This window comes from Liolophura sinensis, chromosome 13 (assembly GCF_032854445.1).
Source record: "Liolophura sinensis isolate JHLJ2023 chromosome 13, CUHK_Ljap_v2, whole genome shotgun sequence".
Classification (NCBI taxonomy): Eukaryota; Metazoa; Mollusca; class Polyplacophora; order Chitonida; family Chitonidae; genus Liolophura; species Liolophura sinensis.
Window position 1 is genome coordinate 10,314,749 of NC_088307.1, and position 15,570 is coordinate 10,330,318.

Below are 15,570 nucleotides of genomic sequence, written 5' to 3' on the forward strand. Positions count from 1 at the left end.
CTGAATTCCAGCATATGAAAGAGCAACATACAATGCAATTTTTGTAAATTTGAGTTTGGAGACAAAACTGGGATAGGCCTGTATAAACATCCTGCAAACATGCAAAAATGTCAAAGAATTACACTGTACAATGTACATGTTATCATCCAATATGCCCGTTTCAAAATACAACATCCCTTGTGAGTGACATTTTTTTGTGGCATGACCTCTTCGCTTTATGGCACATTTACAGCAGGGTCAATCGGGCAGTTCAACATGGACAGTGAACAGAGTATAGAAAACAAATTAAACAAGATTTGATTTGATTTTCTGAATTACATCGCACGTTCTTTGGTACATGTATGTTTGTGTTTCCAGAATTGCAAAACTAATGATATTCTCTTTGAGGTTTCTAAACAAACATGGATATCACCACTTACTTAAACAGACATAAGCTAGTCACCCTATTTGATTCAGGACATTGTCCTTGCTTATTTCAAGGCTTGTGATGAAACTCGAAAACAACATATAGGGTAACCTGGTAATGCAACTTTCTCAATAACAAAATCAGCTGCTGCAGTAAATCAGGTATCAGGTATCTATGGAATGGCCTTGTTTGAATCCAGACACACAGATGTCCACTCGCGTTTTGGCCGGTTTTATCCATCCATAAAGTCATCCATTTTGTGAAATCTTCTTGAAAGGCCAATCAAATATATAATTTCTCATATTACCTTTCAGATCAGGTACATGTTCCTGCTAGCCATGTGTCATCTCAGGGTTCTGAGTCAAGGTGAGTCAGATCTTCTCCAGCTAACTTACCTTAATTCTTCAACCTTTTCGTGTGTTTCCAGGATGTTTATTAAAGAGTATTTTGAAAGCATTATTCTTTGTCGACTGATAAGGTTATACTTTTTGTGAAGCCCTGAAACTGGCCAATCCAAGCAATGTAGGTTTTGTCTGCAAAATCAAATTTATTTATTTATTTATTTATTTGGTTTGTGTTTTACACCGTACTCAAGAATATTTCACTTATACGACGGCCGCCAGCATTATGGTGGGAGGAAACCCACGACCATCCGCAGGTTGCTGGAAAACTTTCCCACGTACGGCCGGAGAGGAAGCCAGCATAAGCTGAACTTGAACTCACAGCGAGCGCATTGCTGACAGGCTCCTGGGTCATTATTCCACGCTAGCGCGCTAACCAACTGGGCCGCAGAGGCCCCAAAAATCAAGTTAGATAGGTGTTTAAATTGCACTGACAGTTACTCTTTCATTTGCGAAAAGGTTCAAGGATTCGGGTACCTAAAAGTTTCAGGTACCTAAAAGCACATTTTACTTGATTGTGAGAGTTACATGTATGTTGATCTTTATAGAAAGTTTTGGGGGTTTTTTGGAAGGTAGGGTGATATCCAACTGGAAAAATGTGACTTTTTGACACTTTATCAGCCTGTAAAAGGGTACTTTTTGGGGGCAGTATTTTAGGTCATTTAATGTACATGTACTTCCAAATGGGTTTAAAAAATGTCATAAAAGTCATGAAAATGTATTCCCCATGCTTCTCTACATGTATTTACCTGCAAATAGTCATTGCAGTTGTTGCCAAGTTTATTAGACATATCGATTTAACTTAAAAGCAAAGACGTACGTGGGGAGGTCTGCCAGCGACCTGCGGATGTTCGTGGGTTTGCCCTGGGCTCTCCCCAGTTTCCTTGCACCATAATTCTGGCCGCCATCATATGAGTGATACATTTTTGAGTATGGCGTTAAACACCAATCAAGTACATATATGTAAGTAAAAACAAAGAAAACATTAAACTGAAATACATTATTGATCAAATGAAAGACCATTTAAAAAAACACCGTCAAGAAAATTAGTGCGTTTTTCTTTTTCAGAATTTTTCCGGTCAAGTAAAATGCTTTCAAAACATCAGATTGTATGACGGATTGCTGGGACGTCACATTCATATATTTTGCTTTTGGTAGTTCTTTTCAAGGCCCAATTTTGGTTAATGGCTTCATAGCTCTCTATGTATATGCATTTCGAATGATGACGTCGAGCAGTCCGTGAGTGTTAAAGTTGCGAGAACCTAATGTGACGTCACTGGTGCCAACGTAGTCAGAAAAGGCCACTGTAAAATTTAATATTTTGAATGCATTTTACTAAGTTGAAAAAAAAAAAAATGTGAGATAATAAATTGAACTACTTACCTTGACAGCGTTTAAATGGTCTTTAATCTCACATATACTTTACTGTATCTTAGTGTTTTGTTTGCCTTTTAGAGAATCCATGCAAGTAAAACTATGTTGTCTGGAATCAGTGTAAAATACCTAAATTGTCAAAATGTATTTTCAGCCACGCTGTTGACAACGCCAGAGTAAAACGAGGGAAATCTTCTGTACAGGAAAGGCGCCTGGCAAACAGAGCTCGTGAACTGGAGTTGGAACGATTGTCAGCAGAACTCAATCGTCATTGGTAAGAAATGAGTCATTTTGAACCTTGCCAAGATTAAGTTTCATATTAGCTTCATTATTACCAAATTTAATTGTGGCCATTATCATGTAGGACAATGAATGCAGTTTTGAAGTTTATGTTATCTAAAAAATATGATTTTTATAATAATTTTTAATTATTCATTTTTTATACTAATAGTGTACTTCACCCAGATTCTAGCAATTTTTTGTGTGACACATTTTCCCTTGACTCTTGGTTGATTCGTCTACCTCATAGGGTAACTTAAGAGTTTTTGATTAATTTCTTACCGGAAAATCTTAAGCGTTCGCTTCAAAAATACAATTTTATGTGCTTCTGAAAGTTTATTTTTATGTACTAAACTTTAGGTGAAATTTAGTATTTAACTTAGTTGTTAGTTGTTTTCATAACCATTGTTTTGGGGTTTTATATTTACAGTTCCCAATTGTCAATTGATGAAGATGATGAGTTGTTGTTGTCACTGACGACTGACCTGTTATCACCTCAGGCTGTCAAGCCTACCCCTGTGCTCTCGGACTTTATTGATGATACTGACCCAAGGTTAGCGGTACCTGAGCAGCCAGAGAATCCAGAGCTTGAGCGTGAGATTGCCCAGAGATACCGACGCAAAAAAGCAATGAGGGCCAGGTCAAGGTCAACCCTTCCAAGGCCCAAATGTTTTTCCAGTCAAGATGGAAACCAACTTATGCAAAACGAAAGTGAAAGTGAAAAGGCCTTTGCAGGTCAGAGGTCAGAGTTGAGTGTGAATCTTGCAAGTGAAAGTAAAAGTGGAGGACAGACTTCAAGCCAAGGTATCTGTGATATTCAAAGTGAAATTGAAAGGAAGTCTGCTGTTCTAAGGCTAAATGCAGGAACTTTGCAGGGATTCGAGGACAAAACTAGTGAAAAACAGAATTTTGACTGCAAAGTGTCTGGCGAGGATGAAAAACATACAGTACCTTCAGTATTATTGGATGAGGGAGATGAGATGTCAAGGCCAGGTAAGTCACTCTCTGAAGATTCAAGGCCACCGGGGTCAAAGTTCACAGAGAGTGACACAGACTCACCTGTGCCTTGTGTAAATAATAAATTACCGTCTTCCGTTGGGAGTGCTTGTGAAAGTCACCATCATGTGGATGAAGGCTTGGCACACCCACTTGATTCTGAAACAGTTTCACAAAAAGTGGAAGTTCAGAGCAACTCTGAAAACAGCGATGAAATGAGACGGTCTCCAGTCTTAGCAAATGGTATGCTGTTACATGAAAAGTTTGTTGAACCTAATGTTAATCAACCTACTGTGGATCATACTGACAGGTTTCTAGAATCGGGGCAAAAACCTCAGAGTTCTGTGTTTCCCAAAACCGACACGGATATTGCAGAATAATTCCAGCGCAGAGAGTAAGCTTACGCCTTATGAAATGTCTGTCTGTGTAGACAAGCTCAGTCCAAGAAAAACGGAGACATTGGAAAGATTTACTCTGCCAAACAAATTCACATAGCTAAATCTGACAGTGAATTAGGAGAGGAGGAAAGCATTAGGAGCCTTCAAACTCAGCCGTCTAAGGAATTAGAGTGTAGAAATAGTGAAATATTGAATGGTTCGACTGGACAGATTGACATGCATAGGGTGTCAAACAAAGTAAATAACTCTGCTGAAAACACACACTCAGGGCGAAACAACCAGGTTTCGTCCTCTGTAGTCCCACAAGTTCACTACAAGAAGAGAAATTCCACAGAAGCTGAACAACGACGACATAAAGCGGTGATACCTAAGAGCGTTTTGAAAGGTAGGAGCTAATTCTCTTGGCTTTCATATGCTGTTTTTGTTCCACCTCCATAAATGTGCAGTCTGATGATACTTTTAAGATTACAAACCTTTGTTTTCTTTTTCTGGTCACCGTTTATTATGTCAGCACATATCAGTGAATTGTTTTAAACATAACAAATAGCGCATGGAAACAAATGTATTTTTAAATATTGGTCATTAGTGCTACATTTGTCAGTGAATTTGAAATAAACCACCACCCTTTGCAGGGTACACTGACAAATCCCCTGACTTCAGCTACAGCTGAACCAGTAAAAGCAAGTTCAGCGTTTTACATGAAAACAGGAAAAATGCTGACATATACAATGTAATGTCATAAAAATTTGATAAAAATATTTTTCTGTTTACATACAGCATACACATGCATCGCCACACTAACCCACTACATGACTGAGTACACATATTGTAATGAATCATAAACAAAGGCTTATTTATTTATTTTTTTTTCTTCACTGCAGAAAATGGCTCAGGGAAGGGAGGTAACCCTCTCAGGGGCTAGTAATCCATGCCTTGTTTCTACATCATCACAGATCAGCCATGTCGAAGGCAACAGATATAACCAAAGGACGTAAGTGCCGTGTTTCATCGAATTTTTTTTTTTTACCAATCAGTGTTGAAGTTTTGATCAAGCATATTTTGAAGGCATTGTTCAGTGTTGGCGAATAAAATGAAATAAAAAAATGTGTAAACACTGCACTTGCTCTTTCGTATGCGAAAAGGTTTAGGGCAAGTATTGAAAGTATGAAATGTGTTGAAGTTATGAAAAAAGAATTCAAGCAACTTAAACTTGTTTTAGTGGACACATGTTTTTATCACTTTCTCCTTCTGTTAATGTACACAGGACTTTTCACTAGAGGACAACAGTTTTCATTTCAGGTCTATTTACATGTACAGAAACTGTGAAAAGTGTGAGATTTTCTTGATAAATTTTGTGGATGTTTACAATGATGTATTCAGTCCAAACGCCTGTGTATTCTAATACGTGGATAGCTTAAAAAATGCATCACCAATGCAGTCGCAGTCGCTGTGAGTTCAAGTCCAGCTCATGCTGGCTTCCTCTCCGGCCGTACGTGGGAAGGACTGCCAGCAACCTGTGGATGTTTATGGGTTTCCCCTGGGCTCTGCCTGGTTTCCATCCACCATCATGCTGGCGGCTGTTGTATAAGTGAAATACTCTTAAGTACGGTGTAAAACCCGAATCAAATATATAAATAAAATATGTACTACGTGAAAACACTTGAATGGGACCTACAAGTTCACACCAAATTGTTGTCATGCTAATGATATGACTCAATAACTTTTTCTGTACATTTCAGTGGAAAGTTTTGGATTTGAGTCTATTTTGGTATACATTTTTTTTTACTTTTTTTCTTAGAGAAAGAATTAGTGAGTAACAAATTTTGGCATAATGTTTTCAGCATAATCCCTTAAAATAATCAGCACCTTACAGGTGTAGGATTCTAGTCTTCTGTCTAGGCACCTAAGAAGCCCTTTAAAAAAAAAAACATCAAATAATATAACCTGAGTTTTTTTGTGAAGAGAGGTGGAAACAGGCCTAAATGGTCACGCACATTTTCTTGACATGCTTCGTCACTCTGTAAATCAACTTTTAATCAGAAATTCTTAGGCGGCCATGAGATATGCTGCATGTATGGTAGAGCAAGCAGAAACGCAATTTAGCGGCACTCGTACAGATTAGAGGTAACTCGCCTCTGATTGATTAAAATTGATAACATGGCGATGTCTTGGATTATCTCAGAGTTTTTCTGTATTTCGAACTGCGATATCTTGTGCATTATCACAAAAATAAAAAGTTAGGCTTTTTATAACTTCCTGCGGGATACTTTATTGGTCTAGTGTTTTTCTGTATTTCGAACTGCGATATCTTGTGCATTATCACAAAAATAAAAAGTTAGGCTTTTTATAACTTCCTCTGGGATACTTTATTGGTCTAGTGTTTTTCTGTATTTCAAACTGCGATATCTTGTGCATTATCACAAAAATAAAAAGTTAGGCTTTTTATAACTTCCTGTGGGATACTTCATTGGTGCATATATACATTTGGTCCTAGTGTTGTCTTACCTTTTTTAACCACATAGAAATAATTTAACTCTTTCAGAAATCTCCAGTCCACTAAAGGTTTATCCGGATCCAAGCCATCGTTGTTCAATTCTGCCAAGGCTAAGATTCAGTCTCTGAGAAAAGCTAAGAGCATGGGACCAATTGCATCAGCCAGATACGGAGATAGACAAAGAGAACCAGCTTAACGCTGTCCTAACGATGTCATCACATCACCATGGTGACCTGCCTCCGCCCCCACCTCATCCCGGACGGGTGAAGAAGTCAACGTCTTTTAAGTCACTTTTGAATTTTGGCAGGAAGCCAAAAGACGGATCGCATGCGTAAGTGATAAAGTCACATTTGTGAAAATTGTGGGTTTATTAAAGTGCTTTAGTCTACTGTTCCAGCAGAAATTAAGTGGAAATTTTACAGTGATAGGAAGGAAATTGTACAGAGCAGTGCTGAAGCCCTGAAACTGGCACAAATGTGAGTAAATTGAACTGAAAGTCGCTGAAGCCCTGAAACTGGCACAAATGTGCATATATTGAACTGAAAGTCGCTGAAGCCCTGAAACTGACACAAATGTGCATAAACTGAACTGAAAGTCGCTCTTTTACCTGGAAAAACACTAGGGAATTAGGTATTTAACTACTATACTTGTAACGGAAGAATCACCCAAAACAAAATATTCGGTAGTTTCCATGGAATTTACATGACATGATCTGATATAAATATTCTTTATGTGCTATTAAATCAGGCAGATATGACGTTGAAAACAACGGATATGTTGGAATGACGGTAAGAGTGTTGGGAAATACAGCGTCAATTTGTGACTGTGTTCGTGACTTGTTTTTGTGTCAGACCAGACAAAAGTGGAAACAACAAAAAAAATTGAATTGATGCATTTTATTCTCTTGATCTAGGAAAGCAATTCATAGCATTTGATTCTTATCACTTAACCTTGTTTTTAAAACACAGAAGTTTGACAGTGAAGCAGCTGTTTTAAGACAGGAGTACATATGCACAATGCTGTATGTTTAACACTTCATAATGTGAACCGTAATATTGTTCAGAGAGTTGTGTACAAGGTAGATAACTCTTTCTAAAACTCATACTCAGGGGGAGACAACCCGGTTTCTGCAGGTCGAGTGTGTAGAAGAGTGGTTCCCCTCCATTTCACTACGTCCTAAAAAACACATGGGCGGTTTTATCCATTTTCAACAAAATAATGGCCAGTTTTGTTCACAAATTATTATTTTGATGGCTCAAATCTGTAGGTTTAATAAATCTATTGTGAAAGTAAGAGATGAATATTTTGCATTTTTTTCCTTTTTTGAGTGCTTCATTATTCTGATTTGAGCATCCACAGGATAAGGCTGCTTTATAAGTAGGAGTTTTTTGTGAAGTTTGCTTAATTTCTCATCAGAAAACAGCTTGAATGTTGGTATCAAAAATATCATTTTAAAGTAAATTATAAAGCTAACATATGAAATAAGGTTCATCATGCAGACAACTGAAAACTATGCTGTCTAGGAAATCTGACGTCACATCACCTTCTTTTGCCTGATGTTGAGCAGAAAGAATTTTCAGGAACTTTATTTCAGTAATCTTTCATTAATGGGTAAAAAGAGTTACTCCAGCATTCAGTGTCGTGATTAGAGTTGGAAAAACTTCCTGTATGGTCAGAGTTCCTAAACTCCGATAGTATGGTCCATAAAGCCCACCTTAGAATTCATATGTTTGAGCGCCTTTAACTCCTTTCACAAAAAATCTGAAAAACTAAATGAAAGTAGATTTATGCATAGTTTGAAGTGGTCTGTCTAGTGATGCCTGCTTCGATTCATAGACATCTTTAAGACCTTGATGTGCCTCTGAAAATACATTTTTACAGGCCAAGCTTGAGGTGAAATTAAATATTTCCGGAAAGCTTGTTTATTCAGACCTGTAAATATACATCTACTTTACATGTAGTTTAAGTAAGTCTCTCCTTCCGTATGTGGGAAGCAACCTGCGGATGGTCATGGGCCTCCCCGGGCTTTGCCTGGTTTCCTCCCAACATAATGCTGGCTGCCGTCGCATAAGTGAAATATTCTCGAGAATGGCATAAAAAACCAATCAAATAAATCAATAAATGAATAGTTTAGGTAAGTTGTTGTTCTCAATGAAATTTAAAATATTAACGTTGCTGGCGCCGGTGTTTCAAAAACATGTCACTTAGTCTAAATCCTTCACAAATCTGACCACAGGCACAGTCCTTGTTTTTACACATTAGAGGAATATTATCTGACTTTTGACAGGTTATATTAGGATTTCTGTAATGTTCACATGTGCCCCTGTCCGGGCATTACATTTTAGTCTTCATTATCAAATGAATTATTTTTTCAAACTGCATCTAAAGTTACATTTGACTGGTCATTTCCTCCTGGGACACATTTTGCCGTAGAACGCATCGTTGTCTTCTGTGATGTTGCAGTGCATGTGTACTTCATATATGTTTTATGAGCATGCGTTCACTGATAATTGTGACGTAATTACGGGAAGAATATGAGTTCACAGTTTTGAACCGTATTGATACAGGCAAGAAGTAGTTTCCCATTATCACAGTCATACTATTGTGTTTTATTTCTACAGGTCCAAACCAAGGCGGGGCAGTACACCTGTGTCTTTTATCAAGAAACTGAGGAAGTCCAGCTCTGTGCAGAGCGTAGGCGTGGATACCCCCACTCATCCCCGGGCCATCGGCAGACTACTGGAGCTGAAACCTGACGGGACTCAAACCGTGGAGCTGACACGACCACCTCACGGGCCTTTCGGAATCTACATCGCCAGGGCAACGGCACAATACAACTACAGTGAGTATTAAGGATGCAGTCTCTGCAGCGCGTAGTGTTGGAGAAAACTGGAGCTTGTGCAGCTTTGGTTTGAATGTGCTGGTTTTGGTCTTAACATACTGGTTTGGTTTGAATGTGCTGGTTTTGGTTTTAAAGTGGATGAAAACTTAAAAACATGACACTATAGGCTAAAAAGATCACATTTTTTTCTACCTAGTGGTGCCTGCTGCATAATTTTGAGATTTTTCCTCGCCATACACGTAAAGCTCGAATACGGCAAAGTTGGCATAAATCGCTGAGTCCATCGCGCCCTCCATCTTTAACACCAGGTAATTTATGCTGGGGGTGTGTTGCCTCTCAGCCAATGAGAGTCATTAAAACTGCCGGCTTGTTCGTGTAAACTTGGAACCTAGGTCCAACATTCCGGTTTCCCGATGGTCAAGCGGAAAACAAACTGTACTGTTCGCTACCTTCTGGGAAGAAGAGTTCTACCGGAAAAGTACGAACTGCACTTCGGCGGTTTCTGACGGCCATTCTCCTCCTAACACAGAAGACTTCAGGACTAGTTCTTAGGCAAAATGGAGTTGCCCACAGCGGATCTTGGCGCTGACTTTATTTATAATTTATCAATTTTAAGTACATATTAGATTTTTTTATGGCATGCACCTGAGAGGAAGTGCACACTCTTTTCAATGTTATTTGATTGACATTTAAATTTTCTTCTCCTTTAACATGCTGGTTTGGTTTGTGAAGTGGTGGTTTGGCAATAAAGTGATGGTTTGGCTGTAAAGTTAAGAAATAATGTTCCTGCTATTTTACCCTCCCCAAAACATTCAGTGCAGGTAATTTAATAATCTCCAGTCATGTAAACACTTCATACAATGTAGCTGTATGACATAGTATAGGAAGATCCGGGTAAAGCTGTTCTAACTAGCAACGTCTTACATAATCGGCTAAGTCATGGTTTCTAGACAGAAGAGGTACCAGCCTATATAGTCACTGATTTCAGTTCAGCTGAGTATGAGACTGATGGCAAATGCAGCTGTTGAAAATAATCTGTTAAGTGTTTTGAATGCTGAAACATTCGTCAGTATCGACTTTATGCTTGTAATCTTTGAAAGCGACACATTTCTAGTTGTGAACTGAACACTGCTGCCAACTGTTGTTACATACGGTCTGTAAGCACACTGCCTTCACCAGGAGTGAAATACAAGTAGCTGCAAATCATTCGGCATATACTCATTAAACCTTGTATAACCTTCGCAGAGGATAGATTGAAATTAATGGTGTCGCAAGACGTTCTGTTACACCTTGCGTATGATACCTATCTGTTCATTTTTATCGGGGCACCTCCGTGGCTCAGTTGGTTAGCAGGCTAGCGGAGCGTAACGACCCAGGAGCCTCTCACCAATGTGGTCACTGTGAGTTCAAGTCCAGCCTCATGCTGGCTTCCTCTCCGACCATATGTGGGAAGGTCTGCCAGCAACCTCCGAATGGTCGTGGGTTTCCCCCAGGAGCTGCCCGGTTTCTTCCCACCATAATGTTGGCTGCCGTTGTATAAGTGAAATATTCTTGAGTAAGGCCTTAAACATCAATCTAATAAATAAATAATAAAATAACATTTTTATCGGCGAAAACAACATTCTGTTTTATAATAGATGCACGCATACCAAGTAGTAGGGAGCAGTAAAACATAAGATTTATAGTCTTTGATCGTCTTCCTTATATGTAATATGAAAACGGTTGACGGTTATAGAATGATGGGTTCTGTTCTGAACAGCTAGTTTTATGGCTGACATGTAAACTGTTGGCTTGAGTAGCAAAGTGTGGTTGCCAAGTGCTGGGTTTGGTTGTTTCATGTAAGTGGTGATTTTGGTTGCATAGTGAAGTGTTGGTCATGATTACGGTAAATGATCTAAAATTTTGCCAAAAGTTTGCATTTTTAGAGGCAAATAAATGCCATAAAATATTACTTTTGGTGCTGAAAGATATTTTTCTGCTAGGATATGATCCTGCCTTCCAAACTTATCTCATAATACTTTTCTAAGATAAATAGAACTTTCAGAAACATGTATCACATACTTCATTTAAAAAAAAAATGGTAGTAAATTTCATTGGTTCCTTTGAAGTATTTTCATTTTGTGAAATTTTACGTTTCACAGGTGTTTTCGTCACTCGGTTCTCAGACGGTCACCCAGAGAAACTGTTTGCAGGTTTGCTGAATGTGGGCGATGAGATTTTGGAGATCAACGATTCGTCTGTTAAGAATCTTTCCCTGGATGAGGTGTATAACTTGATGGGGTCTACAGACACCATGGTGCTGAGGACGGTGCCGGTGTGGTGCCGAGAAAAGTACACCGCCCAGTGAGCAATGAATGGAAGATTTAGTCAGTGTAATGTGCAGTTCAGAGATGAAACTTTCTGAGGAGCTAAGAAAGGACTCTTATGTGCAGATTTATTTCAAGATTTGGAAGTTTGTGCGATGTAAAACATGTGGAGAATGTTATGAAGACAAGTAATTGACCAAATAACCATCATGCAGGAAAAAGCCAAAAAGCACAATCGGGATCTGATTGGCACAGCAAGCTACATGTAGGTGCTGTGGCCATCGGTATTCAGGAAAAAATGGTTGTCATAGAAGGTCAGTACAGAATAATAACATCGTTCTCAACAATTCAGTGCAACAACGTTTCCATCTGCACATCAGACAAAGGAAAGTTTGTCACTAACGTGCCTAAAGTCAGGGGTTTTTACCTCTGCCACTTCTGTTTCTTTAATCCATAAAACAGACTGTCATCACATATGAAGTGAGAAATTCTTCAGGATGATCTTAAACAACAATCAACTAAATAATGTGTTTAAAGTAATGACATCACATACCTTCTGTTATAAAAAAAAAATTTACAAGAAAATGTGTTTACCGAGCTTGTTAATAGGCCCTACTGTACCTATGGCTGTAGATTTCTCTCAAAGTTTGCATTCCAAGTAAATGTAGCCTTTATGATATTTTTTTGTTTGTGGTGTTTAGAAATTATATGAAAGTGCTTCTCTTCACGATACACATGTACTGTTCTTTACGCAAACTCATTCCTACATGTATGTAAATGTACTTTATTCATTGTCTGAAAGAAATCCCAGACACTTTTTGCCATTTTTGTTTTGTTTTTACAATTTTTCATTTTCTCTCTTTAGCTTTTGGGACATTTTATAATCAGTATTCACCTGTTTTTTTTTTTTTTTTTTAATATATATCCTGCTGTCGACCAGCCTTTAGCTATCTGTATAAAGTGTCTACACTTGGTAAGACGGTTCATGTACTTGTAAATATATTATACATCTTTTTACCTGGAGTTTGAAGTACACACTCCTTTACTATGTAAGCTTACAAGCAGGTGAAATAAACTTATTTGGCTGCGTTTTTCTTTTCTTTTCTTTTTTTTTTTTTTTTTTTTTGCAAATGATGAGTTGTCTCTTGCAAAGGATCAAGAGTTGACACTAATTGCAGAAAAAATTTGTTTTTTAGTAAAAAAAATCTTCAATTATTGTTTCATACAGGTGTAAATTTTGGGAAACTTTGGCTGCACTGATTATACATCTGTTTGTTTTGTATGTCCATATATTATACATGTAGATTCTATATATGACTGCTGGATGGTCTGTCTGTACATATTTTACCTGTAGGGTACATTTAGCCTGTGAAGTTGTACTTCTTGAAAGAAATGTTGTGCTGGTCAAATTCAGATGCTCAAGAAAGCATATGCCTTTAGTATGTGTTGCCATGGTAATTGCAATCAGTGACCATAAATGATTGTAACTTTACACTCTGAAGTAACATATATAAATGTAAGACGTGTGTTGTGCATCGGCAGATACACTGAACTAAAATGCCTTAGAATGAGCTAGAAATACTGCAGAAATCTGTCGTTCAGGTACAATACCCTTCAATTGCACGGAAACATGACCTTCAGTCACAAAGAAACATGAAGTGTGGGTTTAAACCCAGTCCATGATAAGGAATTTGTTGATTTTCTGTTCTCACTGTATGTGTTTTAACATTTGTAAAAGGCCGTTTGTCTTCCACCAATATGGGGTGTCACATGTGGGAAAGCTTGACAGTAACTTGCTGAAGGTTAGTGGTTTATCATGGGCATTACAGTTTCTTCCGTCCGCAAAATTGACTGCTATCAGTGATGTGAAAATTTCTTTAATATGTCTTTAAATAACCAAGTAAATGAATTGTATATAGCATTAAGCAACAATTACATGTAAATAAAGTAAATAAATGAATACAATCCAGAATAGCATTATAACCTGTCAGGATTCATTTGTTGGAAGCCACGGAAGCCAGGCTGTGTTTGTAATCAGGACAGTATACTGTCACGATTGCTATCACTATTTCGTCACTGGTGTGGACAGTTGTAAAGACTGTTGTAATTCTTCAACTTTTTCGCGTGTTTGCAAGGTGTTTCTTTATGCACATTCTGAAGGCATTATTCCGTGCAGACTGACAAAATTATACTTTTTGTGAAGCCCTGAGATCGGCCAATCCAACCACTGTAGTTTTATCTCCAAGATATAGTTGTAAATATGCATTAAGGTTCTTAAATACATTGACGTCATTCTACCATCTGACAGCAACCTCATCTTTAAAAACGTGGAGTGCCTTTAGCCGATTTTCGAAGTAACTTAACTACGGCATATATTCTAATAAAAACCCTGTGTGGATTCCAAATAAGGATACCATTTTCACCACGCATAATGTCAAGTAGATGTATATGTCAAACAATTTTGAGACTAAATAGCACTTTTTTCTTTTAATATTAAATTTTTTTCTTTGTGATACGCAGTTTGTTGCACCTTACCGCTACTGCAATATAGTACTTATACTTTCTTGTGTTTCACCATTGTGTTTACATTTTAAACATTTTGTTGTGCATATGTTAAATCTTGTAACAGGAACAGTAAATGTATGGATGACATTCCTGTCTTCAGAACATGCTACATATATAAATATCTTTACCAAATATCATCTACATAATGGTATTTATAAGGACAAAATATTGACATTCCATTTTCAGTGATGTGGGTGTAAATCGCACCTGATAATTGACTTATTTTTGCAGAATAAAGAATGTTATGTGTTAAACAAAAAGAGTGTGGTTTCTTCCTGTTTTAGATACTAAGCTCATTTTGAATAAGGTGGTGCAGGGAGGGAGGGAGGAGGAAATAAGACATGAACAGCCTTTTTAGTCAGTTAAGGACAGAAAGAAACCTTTATCCCTTGGTTTTGTTTCCTTGCTAAGTAGTTGACATTATTTTGGTCATTTCACCATGGTGTGACTGTACACATACAACAGGCCAATCCTTACAGTTTATTTTACGTGCACTGCTCATCATTTTAAGGACACCTGACATGACAATGGACATGACACCCAACCCACAGTCACAGCATACCAATTTCCTCACGGTGTCTGCTTGCAGCAGGCTGATTCCACTAACTGGATGTACAACGTATATTTGTTTGTTTGAATGTTATTAAAATGCCATGCTCAGTAATTTTTCACTCATACGATGGCTGTGAGATTTATTGGCAACTTACTCACCAACTTTCCCACGTAGGATGTACAGATATGCATCCCATGATGGTGGAAGTTACGTGGTCTTCAACAAACGTTGCAGGGAATAGTGCAACGACTGGTTGACCCGTATCAGTATTATGGCTCGGGCGGGGCGGCTTACTTGCCTTCGGTAAGGCGTCTCAATGAAGCAGCACTAGATAAAAGAGCTGTGGAAATTCGTCCTGCAACAAGGAGGCATATTACATGCATTCTAAGGATTCCTTTGTCGTCATGTGACTGAAAAATTGTTAAGTACGATGTTAAATCCCATGCACTCACTCACTCACTCACTCACTCACTCAGAGCAGGTCAATCCCATTATCATTAATTTCTGGTATACCAGTGCTACCTTATAGGCATGCCATGTTAAAGACATCTGACATAACACCCAGAGGACACCGATTTCACCATGGAGTCTCCTTGCCAATCCCAATGCTGACAACATATAGTACGAGTGTGCCGGCTCACTGGCACACCATGTTAAAGACACCTGACATAACACCCAGAGGACACCGATTTCACCATGGAGTCTCCTTGCCAATCCCAATGCTGACAACATATAGTACGAGTGTGCCGGCTCACTGGCACACCATGTTAAAGACACCTGACATAACACCCAGAGGACACCGATTTCACCATGGAGTCTCCTTGCCAATCCCAATGCTGACAACATATAGTACGAGTATGCTGGCTCACTGGCACACCATGTTAAAGGCACCTGACATAACACCCAGAGGACACCGATTTCACCATGGAGTCTCCTTGCCAATCCCAATGCTGACA

The 15,570-nt window shown here is 38.3% G+C and overlaps 1 protein-coding gene and 1 long non-coding RNA gene across 2 annotated transcripts; both read left to right on the forward strand.

The window, feature by feature from the left end:
- The first annotated feature begins 2,907 nt into the window (after positions 1–2,907).
- On the forward strand, positions 2,908–6,675 carry LOC135480794 (uncharacterized). Its single transcript, XR_010445963.1, has 3 exons — positions 2,908–4,239; positions 4,736–4,845; positions 6,397–6,675. It is a non-coding gene; the product is annotated as an uncharacterized LOC135480794 (long non-coding RNA).
- Positions 6,676–7,364: 689 nt separating this feature from the next.
- Positions 7,365–11,604, forward strand: LOC135480841 (rho GTPase-activating protein syd-1-like). Its single transcript, XM_064760771.1, has 3 exons — positions 7,365–7,369; positions 8,970–9,190; positions 11,332–11,604. The coding sequence occupies exons 1-3, from the start codon at positions 7,365–7,367 to the stop codon at positions 11,535–11,537; spliced, it is 432 nt and encodes a 143-aa protein (XP_064616841.1). The 3' UTR covers positions 11,538–11,604.
- The last annotated feature ends 3,966 nt before the right edge of the window (positions 11,605–15,570 follow it).

Bases quoted from the DNA above. Each gene is read 5' to 3' on its own strand.
- LOC135480841 (XM_064760771.1), top strand. The intron at 9,191-11,331 runs GTGAGTATTAAG...TACGTTTCACAG, and splicing joins AACGGCACAATACAACTACA to GTGTTTTCGTCACTCGGTTC.